The 16942-nt window shown below is 46.6% G+C and overlaps 1 protein-coding gene and 1 long non-coding RNA gene across 2 annotated transcripts; one reads left to right on the top strand and one right to left on the bottom strand.

Moving 5' to 3' along the window:
• Positions 1–597: 597 nt before the first annotated feature.
• Positions 598–9724, top strand: LOC144901879 (uncharacterized). The gene is made up of 3 exons (XR_013630018.1): positions 598–658; positions 3191–3362; positions 9590–9724. It is a non-coding gene; the product is annotated as an uncharacterized LOC144901879 (long non-coding RNA).
• LOC131103600 (uncharacterized) lies at positions 4106–14610 on the bottom strand. The gene is made up of 5 exons (XM_058049999.2): positions 14069–14610; positions 12509–12676; positions 9599–9723; positions 6975–9378; positions 4106–6483 (listed from the first exon to the last, which is right to left on the bottom strand). Exons 1-5 carry the CDS (start codon positions 14519–14521, stop codon positions 6346–6348), a joined length of 3288 nt encoding a protein of 1095 aa, XP_057905982.2. The 5' UTR covers positions 14522–14610; the 3' UTR covers positions 4106–6345.
• Between the last annotated feature and the right edge of the window lie 2332 nt (positions 14611–16942).

Genomic DNA, 16942 nt, shown 5'->3' on the forward strand with positions numbered 1-16942 from the left:
AATAGAGGGCGCTAGTGGTTCATCGGGATGTTTTCTTGTGCAGTGACGTCATTTAAGCCGTACTGTAATGTGCAGCCTTGTCCTCTAGGTGGCGACAAAAGCTCGCCCTGAAATAGTCACATTTTGCCAAAGCGACTCGATTCAAAGTTCGGTAAAGTATTCACTGAAAGGTAAGATAGCGTTAATTCAACCAGATTCACCTTCAACTCTCAACACCTGGATGCCATTTTGGCTTCAAATGTTCCAGAAAAGACGGTTGAAGGTGATGTTACGTCAAATAAACAAGGTACAACACACCAAATCACACAAGAAAGCACATTTGATTTAGCAAAGAAAACAACACCTGCTAACAGGAAATAACACAGGAAGCCTGAGGGCCTAGCATAGCCATGTGGGTGCTAGCTAACGTTGAAGCCACATTTTAACAGGCTACCAGGCTGGGTTAGCGTTAGCTGAAGTAAACAAAGTGGCTTTGGGCCTGTCGCTGAATGATGGACGTGTAGAGCTCCTAGCTTTACTTTAAGATGTGTAGCGAACTCTGTTATTGTCTCTATTTTTGCATCGTGTGCCTGATGTTTATTTGTCTTTTGCCTTGCTAGGTTCATCTTGTTCCTGGGTCAGCGTGGAGCCAAGCGGATTCGGGAAGAGACTCTGGGAGGTCAGTCATGTGAATTTGACATCCTTCCCCCTCCGCTCCTAAGTGGAATCAACCCCAAAACAGGACACGCTATTGATTCTCACACGGTTAAAGTCGTAGCAATAATGAAGTGAGGCGTGCTTGAAAGGGAAGTCTGAAGCTCATATTTTATTTAGCGTCCCCAAGCAGTCGCTAGAACGGGTGCAGATGGGTCCTTCCGGAAAGTGGCGGCCACACCTGTTTTTCTGTCCCGCCACCGTATCCACTTTGTCCTGTACCGTTTCTCTGCTATAGAAATACACTCCATAGATTGAAGTGTCTTGGTTAATGAATGGTTTAGGGATGGAACGGACTCCTGGGTCAACTCCGTATTTGCTTGCATTTTCACTTTCTGTCGTGGTAATGGCCACAGCGGCACTGAGAGCAATTCCCACCATGGTGAGGTTTGGTCTCGGGTATTTATTTCTCTGCAGACCTCAGCAGTTGGTGCACGTAAACCCCCTTTTGCACTGTGTCTCCAAAATTCCACACCACTCTGTCAATGTGTCTGACCCGCAGAAGAGGTCACAGGGGGACCGGCTAGTACGGGGGTGCGATGTAAGATTAGCATGTTGACAAGCTAACTGCCGTGTGAGTGGAAGTCTTCTCCCAACTCCACACAGGACACTCGGTGCTGTCGTTCCCGTCATCCTTGGATATGACTTATTGGATAATGGATATTTAGCTGCTTTTATAATAAGTCATTGTCTTGCATTTTGGCAAAACATGGCTCCTCCCATTTGTGAGGGGGTGCGCAAAACGCTTCCTGTTGGTGAAGTTCAACCAAACTAGATTTGGATGTTTTCGTTTTAGCCAGTAGTTTCCTGATTATATATGAGTTCCTTCCTTGTCCATATGTCTTATGTAATTAGCAGTAATTAAAATTCAGCTAAATTGCTCAAATGCCTCTGATACTCAACATCCTGTGACCAATCCAGAAAAAAAAATCAATTTCTCATGCGTCATCCTATGCCGCGTTCAAGTTTCCCGTATAAGTCAAGTGGACACCCTGCCACATGAACTTAAAACAGGTTTGGCCTCTGGAAAAACGGGATTTGTGTTGGATGAAGTCAGCATCCTGCAGCATCCGCGCCGCTACAGGACCCCGTGGAAACGGCACCGAAAAGCTCAGTGATGAAAATCCATACAAGTGTACAATCGAGGGCACCCTGCAGCTATATGTGGCAAATATGATTATAATATAGTCGGGGAGTTCTACTGCGTTAATGCTGCTTGGCTGCTTTCTTTGGGCCTGTCACGTCTTCAAAGCAGCTGTTGGAACGCACCATCTGCAAGTAAAAGCTGTTCTTTGCGTGACGATTCTGTCAGTCTTCTGGGTTGTGGCGTTCCTGGATGTGACACCCATGTTGGGGGGGCCCAGGAGGCAAATATTCACACCAGCAGCATCACCACTTCATATTCGCTGTAAACGGTGACCTGCTGTCAGGACTGGTGGCCGGCATAATAATAGGTTGCATTTTTAAAAATCTGAAACAATTAAATATGACAAATAAAGTAAAAATTGAAATAAATAATAGTTTTCCACCCAACTGTATGTGTATCATCTTAGAATGTGTGACTAAGATGCTTCCTGTAGTTTGGCTGCGACAGTCACATAAAGGATGTTCTTCCTGTTCCAAAAGAGGGCATGATCTTTATCACTGAGGGGGAGGAACCCCGCCGACTCCCCCCCCAGACAATGACGTGGTCTTTGTGCCCAAGCGAAGACCGTGGGCATCGAACATTCTGTAACATCTTGGTCTTTCCGCTCACCCCTCGCTGTGGACACATTTGAACTGACACGTGTGACTATATGATCAGCAGGCTAATTGGAAAGCTAATTAGCCACGGGACTGAGTGAGGGAGGACGCGCTCGTTAAAGAGTGACTCATGCTATGCTACGTGTCAGAAGGGGGTCGGCATCACGTGGATGTCATGGTCCCACTTTCTCGTTGGCGGACAGTCACTCCAGCCCACTCCTGTCCTTATATCTGAGACAAGTTCACTGTATTCCATCAGTGAGTGCATGTGGCTGTGTGTCACCCCCCACCCCCTGCCCCCAAAAAAGGGGTACTATTGTCCTCCTATCTTTGTGTGGCCCAATCTTTAACATTCCACCTCTTCCTGTGTGGCTATGTCTCCTTGCGTGGACACTTTGGCTGCTCTGCATTCAATATGCTAGGGTTAGCTACTTTCCCTATATTAGACTGCTGGGGTGGGGGGTGGGGGGGGGGGCAAGTCTCTGATCTCCATATAAATGGCCTGAGGGAGAGGGGATGATGTATTTAAATGTACTGCATCCTGTTCTGGACATGTCCACTATCATACGGTCCCATCAGGCATAAAACCCCAACATCACAGCACATCCATGAAGTGTGTGTGTGTGTGTGTGTGTGTGTGTGTGTTGCACTATTCAAGACCGTGGCCTCGCGGTGTGTTGCACATTCAGGTTGGACCCAACCTTTTATCTGTCTAGCGATCACGCCAGCGACAGACGGCTTTCTTTTCTTTCAGGTCGTCCATCGTCAACCCAACAAATACCTGGCGTGCATACCGGCCTCCATCCTCCACCCCAGACAAGAATCTTGCTTGCATGCGACACTGAAAACAATCGTCAGTACTTTTAAGGTGCAACTACTGGGAAGTACCTCCTTCGCTGAATATTTGAGGAAGTCCCTAAAGTCAGGTATGCCATTGGGTCACCTGTGCCATGCAGTGCTGGTATCCAATTAAAATATTGTTAGTGTACAGTAGTCCGGACGGTTCCGGAAGTAGGATTCCTTATTTGTACATGTAATATTTTCATAGAAATATGGCATCACAGGATTGTACATGAACACCGCAGGCTTTTTGTAAGACTTTCTTGACAGGCTGAGTGTGAAAAAGACTTTCAGATAAACTTCTCAGATATTTAATCCGTCCCAGCTTGTTCTGCCTGGGGGCTCGCATGTGTCTTCCGACTCTTTCAAAGCGGCTAAGAGGAAGCCATCCATGATTTAAGATCCATAGCCAATGTCGAAGAATTGAGGTCAACTTTTTTTTTGGTGGAGTCAAAAATATTTTCTGTCTCAGTGGAGAAATCAGGCAGAGAATACGTCATAAGAATGTGATACTGTAAAAGCTCGGGGTGTCCTGATGCAACTTTTTCACTTCCGATATCGGCCAGTATGGGCCGATAGCAATGCGATCCGGTATGGGCCCAAATCACGCATTGGGATGGGCTTCTTGAGAATACTCTTCGGATGCGTGACTGTTTCCAGAATCTGAGTAAAAACTGTACAGACGCCATGTCTGCTCTGGGGGTGGCGTGTGTAATCGTTATCATCAGATGTTATAATCAAGGTAATTACACACAACAAAATGCTTCATTTTCTCGAGTGGAAAAACCGCGGCGTCAGTTTCGGGTTCAGTGGGAGAATGCATTTCCTGATTAATGGACCCCCGTTCAGCCATTCCATTGGTGTCTTTAATGGGTTTATTTGCCCGCCCAACGTCCTGATGCTTTATCGTCATGTCAACAACATTCTAGATATACGTATAATAACATTTTGGACAAAGCATGGAAAATCAGTAACTTCAATTGTAAAGTCACTTCCTGTACATTATGCTAATAATAGTATATTTTAACAATAATAAAGTAACAATATTTTACCAAAACATACTTTGAATGGAAAAGAGCGATATATATGCAGTATGAGTGGACAATAAATAAATCCTTGGAAGAAAAAAAAACAAAACAACAAAAAAAAAAGTCTTGGTTGAGTCCATGAATGTTTTGGTATAAAAATAATAATAATATAATATTACAGTCTGATAGCAGATGGATTTAATGTCAGACATTGTGACAAAACCATTATTGTACGATTTGATATTATCGATTCAAATAAAAAAATGATAGCAGAACATTCCCAGAATTCCCATTCATATTGTGATATTTTGAATGGAATGTGAATGAATGATCCTTTTGTCATGTGCGACTAAAACCTTTCACAAAGCAAATTCCAACATTTAAAAACCAAATATAAGCACATATTTACATTGTCACATAACCATCATCTCCAAAAAGAACGCCACAGATTCATTTCAATTCATCTGAATTGAAGTTAATTTCAATTTAGTGGTTAGATTACAGAAAATACCTGATTTGTTTACCGCTGCTCTCCATGAAGACTTTGTTCATACTTATCTTTGGTTTGTAGAAAACAAACGTGGTGGGTTTGCTGATAATTGGAATTCCAGACCCAACTGGAATAATTCTAAATGTTTTTTAGCATTATTAGAGCCCTGTAGATGTGACATAGCACCCCTGTAGCCACATTTACTTGTATTACCCAAAGCAGTGGACATAAGACATAAATAAGACATGATGGACTCGTACGTTAGCATTGACAGCACGATGGTTACTGTCAGCTACTATCAGTGTAACATTACTGCCACCTAGTGACCAGTGTAGAGTACAACCGTAATCGCCGTTGGTGGATAAGGAGAGTCTGACGATGCGCTTCAATGGCTTTATTAACAAGCGGAGAACATGTATGCATGTAACGTGTAACATCCACACAGGAACTGCAACTCATGCCGGTCACTCGTACGCGCCACCAACAATGCGGCTCTCCACAGCGCTAACACTCGGCTAACACAGTCCACTCAGGCTAGCTGACGCCACACGCCCCGTTTACTACACTACATACATGATGCCGTATATTTGTTTGTCTTCATTTAGCCCTTTTAAAGCTTGAATGCTTCATTTGATTATTATTATTAGTTCATTTATTTCATAAACCGTGATAGAGTGAAGCCGCCATATTCAAAGGGATGACCGTAATGCGGTTTGTTTCATCCAGGGTCAGCTGTATCATCCAAACCCTGTGGCACACAAGCAAGCGGACCAGGACCGGCCACATATGCAAACGTCCAGCCGTATAGATGACTCAGCATCTTTACCATGACAGTTGACCACAAAGACGCTCCAGTCGGACTGTGGCCTTTTGCCGACTTTTATAAATCTGCATCTCTCAGTCAACAGGTAGCTTTGTCTTACTTTGGTCCGGACCGGAGTACTAGACCACAATTGCGAACACGGCCTGGGATACAACAGCAACTAAAGTGTCTAACTAAGCCCACGGATACTATCACCCCTACCCAAATATAGTTTTCACCTGACACGTGTTCAACTCGAGTTCCCATACCTCCCAAGAGGGTGTTGCCCAGATGGAAGCAGCTAGGTAACTCCCCTTCTTGGCTAATTGTGCTCAGTACAATGAACTTTGGTTTTGGCATCATTGAAAGGGACTCTTAGGCGTGGCATCTTCACTGTCCTGTCTTGATGAACCCGTGAGACGGTACGAGCATGGGAACGGCCACAGACTCATCTCCTCTAATCTCCTAAACCTACTCGGTGGTCACCAGGGGTGGAGCTGTTGGTCTTTAGGGAGGGTCCCTCAACTTGATAGCTTGAGAGCTTGTTCCCAGTGATTCCATAACTAGCTTGTCTTGTACGTCAACATTTGACGGTTGTCCAACCAGCCAAGGATGACAACAAATGGAACTTTGGTCTTGTCCGTGTTTTTTGCCGTGCTTTGACTAGCTTTTTTTTTTTGTTTTTTTAGCACGCTGTGAATTGAGGCAAGTTCAGGCTTTTACAGGTAGATGTTTGTGATGTGATGCAACTATGAAGGCGGTCGTCCCAACGATGCCTTGCGAAAAGACGCTAAATACTCCAAGACCTGTGAAGTATTGTGGAACACTTTCCTCTCTCCTTGGGTCGCTGAGGCGGGACGAGAAGGCTTGGACGTGGATTTCGGCTGCTGCAAAAAGCAGAGGAGACGTTGTGCTTTATATTTCTCTCGTGCCGCCACAAATACAAATGCAAACAGACCAAAGAGCACCGTTGCCAATGGCATATGAAATACCAAGCTTTCACCAGCTCGGCGTGAACAGGCTATTCCTGCCGGTATGGCGTCTCAGGTCAACGGCGAGTTCAAATGATGCATAATGTCGCCAAATGTGAAAGTATCAAACTTTAACAAATTCATTATTATTGTATCAGGGTGCGCTCGAATGCTTCATTAAACATCACTTTTGCACACTCGTCTCCTTGTTGCATAATGAATGACGACCAAGTGTCATGTCGCGCATTAGTGATGCGCCTCTTGCCGCATTCTGTACATCGCAGGCAATACCTGCACTGCGTGACATCACAGCTAAGAAAAAACATCACTCTAAAAAGTCATGTGATTTGTGTCCTAATGGTCGACTATGGTTTCGAACTGCCGTTGTTCTCATTGTATGCTCGTACCTTCGGACCATCAACCTGTCGGCCTGAACCGTCGCTGGGTCCCGCCCTCTGAGCTCTTGACAATACTTTGTGTACTGGTGTCTCCGTGGTTGACGGGTTCAACGCCCGCTTTCTCACGGGAGTTAGAGCTTGGGTGTCCTTCCCTTTGGCAACAGTCATCGGTACCCCTGCTGTCTTCGACTCTTCGCCATTCCTCTTCTCTTTTCCTTTGGAATCCCGTTCTGACCTCAGTTTCTCACCCTTTCCGTCCATCTTTTTGATAGCGATGTCTTTATTTGTCATGTCCTTGTCCTTCATTTTCACGTTCTTATCAAGAGTTTCATGACTTGTCGTATGCTTGTCTTTGGTGCCAAACAAAGCAGCATAAGGACTATAGTCCACAACCAACGGACTGGTGTTAGCGGCCTGAGGAGTATTTGCATGCGTGTTATCGGGATCAAACACCCTTTCCTGCTTTGGAGAGCCACTGCATTCGTAATACTCTTCAGACGTCGTGGATCGATTGGATGACAGATAGCCATCACTCATATCCGACGTAGAGTTTCGGAAGTCTTGAGTCTTTGTAGGTGACTCCAGGCTTGACCGCGGTTCTCTTTCCAATGATGGGATGTCTGGCAGATGCAAGTTTGGTGGTTCCTCAGGTGCAACAGGGAGTGATGGTTCCTGGGAGGCTCTTCTGATGATGTTCTTTTCTGGATTTGAAACATCATCAGGAAGCTGTGGTGGTGTGTCATCCGTTCTGGATGGCTCAAGGGTTTGTGCCTGAATCCTCTCCCACATACTCAACGTAGGTCTTTCAGAATAAGATATCCTTTGAGGTTTGTTCTCCTTTACATGGTAGCTTTTATTCTCAGAGTGGTTTTCATTCTGGATGTTTGCAGACTTGGAACCAGGGATCGGTTTTGCTGGAGCTCTGCTAGTCTCTCCTGTGGCTCCATGGTCTGCCCGTGGCTTTGTATCTCCATCGTGGTCTGTAGTGTTGACCTCATCAGAAACCCATGAGGTTCCTGCCTTTCCATCAGGTCGTCCAACTGCTTCTTTATCCGGCTTGCTGTCATATTTTAGTATTCCGATATCTCTGTTGCTTTTTCCCCACATTCCAGCTATCTGTTGCTGGCTTTCTCCAGTGGACTTGGAGCCGTCTGGTTTCTTGGTGGTCAGGCTCTCAGGCCTCTTAGGAGTACTAGTGTTTACCATGCTGGGGCCATTGCTGGTGTCGCCATTTTTGGTAACCGAATGGACAGTGTGAGGTGCCGGGTTTTCGGTATTTGAGCTTGAGGACGAGGATAAGTGTGATTGGACGGTTTCAAAGCGGGAGGTAAGAGTAGGGCGCGCAAAGGAGGAGCTGTTTACTGACAAAGGAGCATCGGCAGCCATACTGGTCGTTGTGGGAATGGGATTATTATCAGAGAAGGATGTGGAACTGACTGATGCAGAGTGAGGATTATTAGTTGAAGTGGTGCTACCTTGTTCGGGATGATCAGCCTGCCTCAGCGTCGTAGCTGTTTTAGTTTGTTTGTGGTCTGCTGCTGGGTTTGAATCATCCCGGTTTTCCGGTTGACTGACTTCTGTCTTGTTTGATTCCACTCCGTACGTCCTGTACTTGGCAGTCTGTTTGGTGTGTTCATGGTTGCTAGATTGGGAGGTTGTGTTTTTCCTGGGCTGACCGTCACCTTGACGAGTTAATGCACCAGATGGAAATGATCCTATTTGCAGGTTCTCAGCTTTGGTTCCGGGGGGATCATGTACAGGTTCTTCAGCTTTGATTGGAGGATTTGTCTTCTCTGTCCTGAAAGTGGACTCCCTGGGCCTTGCGACCTCAGGCAGGATTTCCTTCGGCATGCTGAAAGGACTGCTGAACCGGATGGCTTGACTGGTTTCAAACCTCTCGGAGCGCTGCAGATGCACTTGAGTCGGTTTGCTGGTATCCATGATGTTTATGAACCCGATGACATCGCTTGGGGGGTCGGGCTCTGGCCACGTCGGCAGGTAGGAGATCAAGCAAGCCTTCTCTAAATTAACAAGTCCCGGATGGATGAGCTCTTCTGCGGGTTCTGGACTCCCCCTTCCTCGTCGCCTCTTTTTGCTATCTGGGACCTCCGGCGTCTGCGACTCTTTGGGGCTATTTTCAGCTGCAGGGGGTGGAGTGCTTGCATTATCTCCAATCAGTAAAGCGTACTTTGGGTTGTACAATTTCCGTGCAAGAGTCGTGGAAGGAAGGACTACGGGGACCGGCTGCTGGACCGGCTCGGGCTCCGGTTCAGGGTTTATGCTGACTTGTCGGAGATCTACAAATCTGGAGGTCGTGTAAAGGTGGCGAAACAGATGATCGAAGGCCTCCACCGCCTGGCCTGTAACCACGGTGACCAGATTTTTGTCCAGTCGTGAGGACATCCAGGTGAAACTATAAAAACGTGAGCAGATATAAACGTATATATTAGCTGACAATAAAATGTGACACGTCTAGAGAGTAAAATGCTGACAGTTTGAGTCACAGGTTTCCAAATGGCCAGATACCAAGTACTAAGTCTGGCGAGAAATATTACCATACATATGAAAGCATTTGAACGTGGTATTCAGTGACTTATGATAATAATCCGTTTACATTTATACAGCATGATCACCTGAATGACCCGGATACAGCTTTGTCTCCATCGATGAACATGAATCTGTGGCCCAGGCGACCTCTGACCTTGGTGCAGGACCGCGTGTAGAACTCCGACCCCTCTGTGCATCGTACCCGAAGGTGCTGTAATACACACACATTGGTTGGTCATCATGCTTTATGTTAGTAATATTTATGTGTATACTGGCACATATACGATAATCCCTCCTTTATCACGGTTTATTGCGTCCAGACCCGGCCACGATAAGTGAATTTCCGTGAAGTAGGATTTATAAATGCAGTTTGTAACATTACTAGAGCCCCCCAAACATGAAATAACACCCCTACAGTCAACTTTACCCTTATATTACCCAGTGTAGTAGACAGGATACGAGTAAATAAGACGTAAATAAGACACCGGTGGATTAATTTTACTTACATACTCATAGGAAAAAGAAAGTGATGTTGACCAAAGTGGAGCATTGAACATCTGCGTTGCAGCCTGTTATGCAACAAGTAGCCTTTTGGCTGCAAGTTTGAGGACTCAACACTTAGCAAACCTCCACCTTCCATAATGAATTGGTTGTTCACACTTGTTGATCTGGAATAATTGGAGAATTAGTGTGGGCCTAATCATCTTGGAAGCGATCTATGTGGATTTAAGGAGCAGCATAGTTCAGGCTCGGCCTTGTCCGCAGAGCTTGATTGAGTGGGTCATGTGTTGGAAGTTCTCTCTTCCTCCCTTTATGGTCACAGGTTTCTCTTCCCCTTTCTTCATTCTTTTGAGCGATTAGATAAGATCAGCACATTTCATTTTTCTTAGCCTTTGGCTGTTGGAGAAAGAATGTGGTGCAGAGTGGAAGCACTTTACGAGCTTTGATCACGGTGCAGCTCCAACTAAGAACCGACTGAGCTAATGAGCTGTAGTGATGGCCAATTAAACACAAATGCGTTCATCCAAACATATTCCCGAGCTTTATTAGAAAATGAAGAGAAAAAAGATGGCATCTAACAAATTCAAGAGAATAATAACATCATCTTAATGGCATAAAGTTGAAATATTAAAGTAGTGTGGAGAGGACCCCGAGCGTTGGTGAAGGCAGACGCCACAAAAGTACATCTGTCCGAACCGCAGCCAACTTGCCAACCTCCCTTGCCCGTGCCGCGCTGGGCGCCGCATGAGACCGTGGCCTTTTCTGCCGTGTTGCTGATAATCCAGAAGCAGATGGCACCGAGAGTGTCGGGCTGCCGTTGTGTTGCCTTCACTTCCTCCAAGGCACGAACTGGCACAGGGGAGTCGAGCGTGTGCGCGCCTGTTTTTGTCGTTTGTCGGTTTTTGGAAGCGCCAGCCTGTGGCCTTATTCTAGTCTATTTCTATCAAGTCTACACTTTGGACTAACTGGGCTAGAATGTGCACTTCAGATTCCGTCACACATTGGAAGGGTTTGGGGAGTAAAGCATATGGAAATAAACTCTAAGTAAATGCTTAGTAAATCTACTGGAAATCATTTCACTCCAGGTGTGTGTTCTCCCTCCAGTCAAAATCAACTCCAATAAACGTTTGTGGATTTGGCAGCTAGCTTGAGGTCCTGTGTATCCTCTGTCAATCAAACAATCCACAGCAACAAACAACTCACTCCCACATGTTCAAACTGGAACACAATTCTGATGATTTTCCTACCGTTGCGAGCAAGTAAGGTTGGAATCGGGACATTTGGTCGGGATTGATACAAAAGGAATGGACTATAATTTTTAATAAAGCGACATAATGGGGTTATTGTTACATGCTACAGCTTTTGGGATGCAATAATTCATTGTTGAATCCAATTAATCGACAACTATTTTAGTATTGGATTAATTGTTTTCTGTTTGAAATATGTAAGCTTTCTCTGATTTCAGCCTCTCGTATGTGAATATGTTTTCATTCATTCATTAAATCAGACCTATTATCTTAGTTTTTTAGGCCAAACTAGATATTCTCACAACTGTTTCTTCATACTATCGACTATTTGAAACAACCAGCTTCAGATTATTGGACTGGAAATGATTCGCAGCCCGCTCCATATTAGAAATATTGGAGACCAAATTGAAGGTTGACCAACAACCATAGATTGCGTTTGGCCCAAGTGCTGTACCGTCTGGCATTTCTTAGCAAGGGCAGCGTATCAGGGCGGGGCACGTTGTGGATGGAGGACTGCCTGTGATGTTCTGGCGGAGTTGTGCATCAGCAAACGGATGATTGCGTCTTTCACGCATAATACGACTTGATTGAAACCTCAAAGATGTTTCTACATTTGATCAAAAGAAATCGAGCTGCTGTCTGTTGACTGTTTTGTTTATCATTAGTATGACACGAATGGCGGAGTCTTACAATGTCGGTATTGTTTGTCAAGCCTGGGCATGTGTTCCAAACAACTGCTGACTAGAAAAAGTGGGTCAAAGTGGTTTAAAGCTGTGTTTATTTTCCTACGTACAGTGGCGCTCCGCATATTTGCAATATTAAGCAATAGCAGTCCTGCAGATTTGCTGATTTTTAATCCCAGAAAATGTACTTTTCTCTGTAAAATAGTTATCCTTTTCCATAGAAAACACATCTCATTCACCCAAAGTACAGCATGTAAGAATTCAGACATCCGCGACCCACCCAGGATAAATCCACAGCCCACTTTTGGGTTCCGCCCCACCAGTTGAAAACCACTGGGCTAGACCATGGCTCTGATTGTATTCCGTTTCCTATCCATTTTGTGCTTTGTGTTTAATTTTAGGGCTAAACCTGTAGTTTCTTACCTTCCTTCATCACGGGTGAACAATGGCAATCAAAGAGAAACAGGGAGGTTTTTGGAGTCACTTTTAAATGCTTATTTTCATGGGCGTTTTTGTGCAGATTGTGGGCGTCTCATGTACGCTTGGATCTTGAAACGATACGTACCTTGAGGTGTCCGGCGTGCATGTTGGCCCTGTGACACATGGACAGGAAATGAGGTAACGTCGTGCTTTCCACCAGGATATAAATGGAAACCTTCCTCTTGTAACCAGCATCGATCAAATCTCTGAAGATGTCAACATCGGTGAAGACATCCATCACCACTGCAATGACCTGAATATGCAAACACACCAGAAAGTAGGTTATGCGCCGTTAGCACCCGGGGAAACACAGGAAACGCAGGGAGTCCGCATTCGGCACCGCATGTTTGCAAGGTTAAAACCAACATCATTCAAGCCGTTCCACAGGTTTCACTTCCTGTTCAAATAAAAAAATAGCAATTAAGGAATCCACACTCGCAGCTAGCTGTCTACATCATTTGGTATTTGCATAGCGCCAGAAATGCCCAAAGGGTGTTCCAGACACGCCACCCGTGGCGCTGACGTATATAACGTCTTTGTCACCTTTTCACAGTGCACATGCAAATACCAGCATAGCGCGCCGTCTCAGGAAGTGCCAGACGCTTCTTCCAATCCCTGATGGTAAAACTCGGTGCACTTTGCTCGTCACGGTCTCGCCGGGTCCCTTCAGTCTGGACTCTGACCTCAATGTGCTTCTGTTGAATTGGAAATGAAAGCTAGTGAAGACACTGCTTGCCTCTTCTTGTGGCTTCTGGTTTGGTTCTGTGGAGGTCCCCTTTAACCATGCTAAACCGGTAACGTGTCCTTGAGCCTCTTTTTGGACATCAAACATGAGAACAGTCTATCATGTCTTTATAGGAAACTTTATGGACGTTTATGGATGCTCAATGAACCACAGAGGCTTCGCTACACAACCTAAATCACAGCCTCCATGCTTTATTATTGTGTTTTTCCTCAGCAATACGCTTGCATGACACGGTGGCCTGTTAAAGAGTTGCTAACCTTTCCGCCCCCCGCCCCCATCTTCACGTTATCTTGTATCTGATATCTACTCCTAGTCACTCGCCTTCTACACAAACACCAACACGAGTCCTGACCTGTTTAGTTTGCTGATGTTGTTTTGGCGTGGTTCAGCTGACAGACCGCCGGCCCACGCCATAAGCCAACTAAGCACCCCGCGACCAGTAGGGGGCCCCTAAAAGAACTAGTCATTCATTACGTTTTCCAAGTGTGAGGGCCCCACAATAGAGTTCTGCTTCGGGCCCCGTGCCGGCTTGGGCCGGCCCTGGCTGACAGCAACACCTTTTGTTTTGGAGCACCTCCTTGTCGTGGCGCTCCGCAGGGTAACTACCTTTCCAGCCCAAAATAGCTTTCTAATGAACTTACAGGACAAAGTGTGTATTATTTATTTGAGGAACTATCTACCTGTCATTTAGCTTTGCTAGCTTAACAATTCAGGTATTAGCACTTCTTTCCAATGGATCCATTTCCAACCGATTTTTCTAACCGTTAAGACGCTTCCGGAGCTGACTGGTTGGGTCTGTTGACATAACATTTCCATGGTTAAAGTTCTGTCCAACAGGCATCCTGCTACTCGGAGAAAACGGTGCAAAGTCAACGCAAATGTTTGAAAGTGTTACCACACCTTCTGCGCCTGCGCGATCATTTTCCTGACAATCTCCTTGATGTGGGTCTGCCCCTCCAGGGGGGGCTGCGTGTACACGGAGGTGCGCGTCACGCCGCGGTAGGCTTCGGTATGCGGCCAGCCCAGGTCCATCTGCGGGACGGACAGGTCCGATAAGTCCGGCCAGTAGTGCAGCGACAGCGGGGGTTGGTTCTCCTCGGCGTCCTCCGGGAAAAGCTCCGAGCCGGGGTCGTAGGGCTCCAGCGTCCCCGTCAGGGTCTCCTGCTCCAGGTCCGAGAGGAAGCCCCGCATGTGGCGCTCCTCCAGGAACTTGACGAACGACTGGCGACCGTCCCGGAGCAGAGCCTCCAGGGCCAGCCTCTGGTCCTCGCTGTACAAGAAGTCCGGTTTGGATTCATTAGTCCGCGGGTTGACGTGGTTGTCGTCCAGACACTGGATCTGGGACAGAGCCATGACGAGTTAATCTTTAAAGAGTAAACTCCCGGCAGGGGGGGGGGGGGGGCGAGTCAACTCCGTGAAAAGTCCTCAAGTGGACGATAGAAGACCGGAGTGTAAAAGTGGAGCCATGTTGCAGCAGCAGCCTCCATCGCCCGGAGATGCCGACTTAATGATGCCGACTTGCTCTTGGGTGACACCCCCTGTCGAGGCACCGCCCGGCAGGTGTGACCCTGCCAGCAAAACACACCCACCTCCTGTCATTAGCGGTACTTCCCAGCCTTCTGGGTGTGCTTTAGATGGCTAAAATATTGCAGTACTACTATAAAACACGGATGTAATGTCAAGTAGTGAACAGACATGCTTTTGAAAAACCATCAAACTATTAGTGGGGGTGCTGAAACCATTAGTGGGGGCCTGCAGCGTGTTTTACCTGTCCTGTCATGTTTGCCTTCTTGTTGCCAGTAGACTCAGATTTGAAAAGGATTGATATGAAGCACATATTCAACAATCAGCAGTACTTATAGTTGAGCCGGGTTATGATTGACAGGAACAAGGTGTTGTTGTCACAGTGAAGTATTACCTCTGCCAATGTGTGTTTTTTTAATTTGTTGCAGTTTACTTGCTTGCACCATAAAACTCCATCCAGCTTATGTTGAGATGTTTGTTATTATTTGGGCAGCACGGTACCCTAGTGGTGAGCATGTCTGCCTCACAGCTTTCAGTCACAGTTGGAACTCTTCCACTGATGTGGAGTGTGCATGTTCTCCCTCTGCTGCAGGTACTCTGGATTTATCTTCAGACTTTAGCGTGCACGAGCAGTATAGATCAATGCAGAGGCGTTTTCATCCAAACGATGTTATTCTTGCTTTGGCAGAGGTCTTCCGTGCTTTAGTTCAAGCCCCAATAAGAAGCGAAGTACAATAAAACAAGCCTCCACAAGACTAGACGGCTCCTTCATCGTAAAAAGGAGCAGCTCGTAAAAGCGAAGATCAGTGCAGCTCGCTAGATCGTCACATCACGACGTCTGTCTTCATCCGTCTTTCTATGAAATGTAACACTGGAGAGCGTTGGAGAGAAAAAAAGAGCAATGAAAGAAGTTGGACTGGCTGAAAACACTCGCTTTCAGAGGGTGGGGTAAAACTGGAGCGGTGTGATGTCACACATGGGCAGGCTTCCTTATATGGGCGTGACTGTAGGCCAGATCCACTCTCTGCCCTCCCCCAAGCTCTGCTTCTGTGTTCACGTTGTTAGCGATGTCCCCCAGGAGGCGAAAGCCCCATTTGGTTCCACATCCCCATCAGCCGGTGTTTGGAGTTCCTGATTCCTGGATCGGTTCCTGGATGTTTAGTGAATGTGGGGCTAGCTGGACTAGCCCACAAACGGGCTGACCCTACGCCTTTCCAACGTTCCTTGGTGGGGTGGAAGAGTCGGATTTGAGTCCGATTTTGTGTCATCAAGTCGAGCCGCCGGTCCTTCCCGCTGAGAGTATCCGGTTGAGACTGGGACGGAAGACTCGCCAAACGCCAAACGAGAGGCCCGCCCCCCCAAAAAGTCAACCCTAAAACTGCTTTATAACTTTTATTACCTGCCCGTCTCAGCAGGGATTCGCTGATGAAGATTTGGACGACATTTTGAGTGGCGCCAAGCCAGAACCTTTGACGTGTCTGTAGTCTGTGGGGGGTGGGGGGTGGGGGGGGCGTCTGTCGTTATTCCTTTCACTAAACAGCTCAAGGCTGTCAGTCAGTCAAACTGGTTTAACACTTCTGGTTGCATTCAGCTTCACTTCCTAAGAATATCAGCGTCTGCTCAGCTCTCACTTTCCCACTCGCCCCGCCTCTCCCCCCGCCTCTCTCGCTTTGCCGCCGTCGATCTGCAGCTTCCTGTCCCCACAGTCCCTCCTTTATCAATTCTCTTCCTCCTTATTCTCTGTCTAGCTGGACCCTATTAAACTGGGCCCTGCCTGGCGTTGTGCCATGTGTCCTGCCCCCCTGTCCCCCGCCCCCCCAGCAAAGAACTTTATTTGTGTCGGACACAAACATGACAGACGGCAGCGTGCTGCTTTTCTCGCTCAGGCCTTGAAGTGACTCAGCGAATGGAAAAAAGAATCCCAATAGCTGTTCGAATAAGAGCTATTTTTAGCCCCCCCCTTTTGACCGCCACCACGCTCCTCGTGACTGTCAGGAGGATTGTTTTAAAAAGCGAAGAGGAAAGAAAAGAGAGAACATGAAGTTGATGTGAATTTGAGCGAGGCTGTGACCTCATTTCCTCCTCCAGTTCAACACCAGCATCCTGGTGAGAGAAACGCCGCCACATTCTTCACATTGCACCAGTCAACTGACAACGGTGCTATCACCCGTAATGGCATGCGGCCGTGTGTGTGTGTGTGTGTGTGTGTGAGAGAGAGTGTGATCCTAAAACATGTTCAGCTTGTTGGCC

Source organism: Doryrhamphus excisus, linkage group LG16 (genome assembly GCF_037039965.1).
Source record: "Doryrhamphus excisus strain RoL-2023G ecotype Guam linkage group LG16, RoL_Dexc_Guam_v1.1, whole genome shotgun sequence".
Taxonomy (NCBI): Eukaryota; Metazoa; Chordata; class Actinopteri; order Syngnathiformes; family Syngnathidae; genus Doryrhamphus; species Doryrhamphus excisus.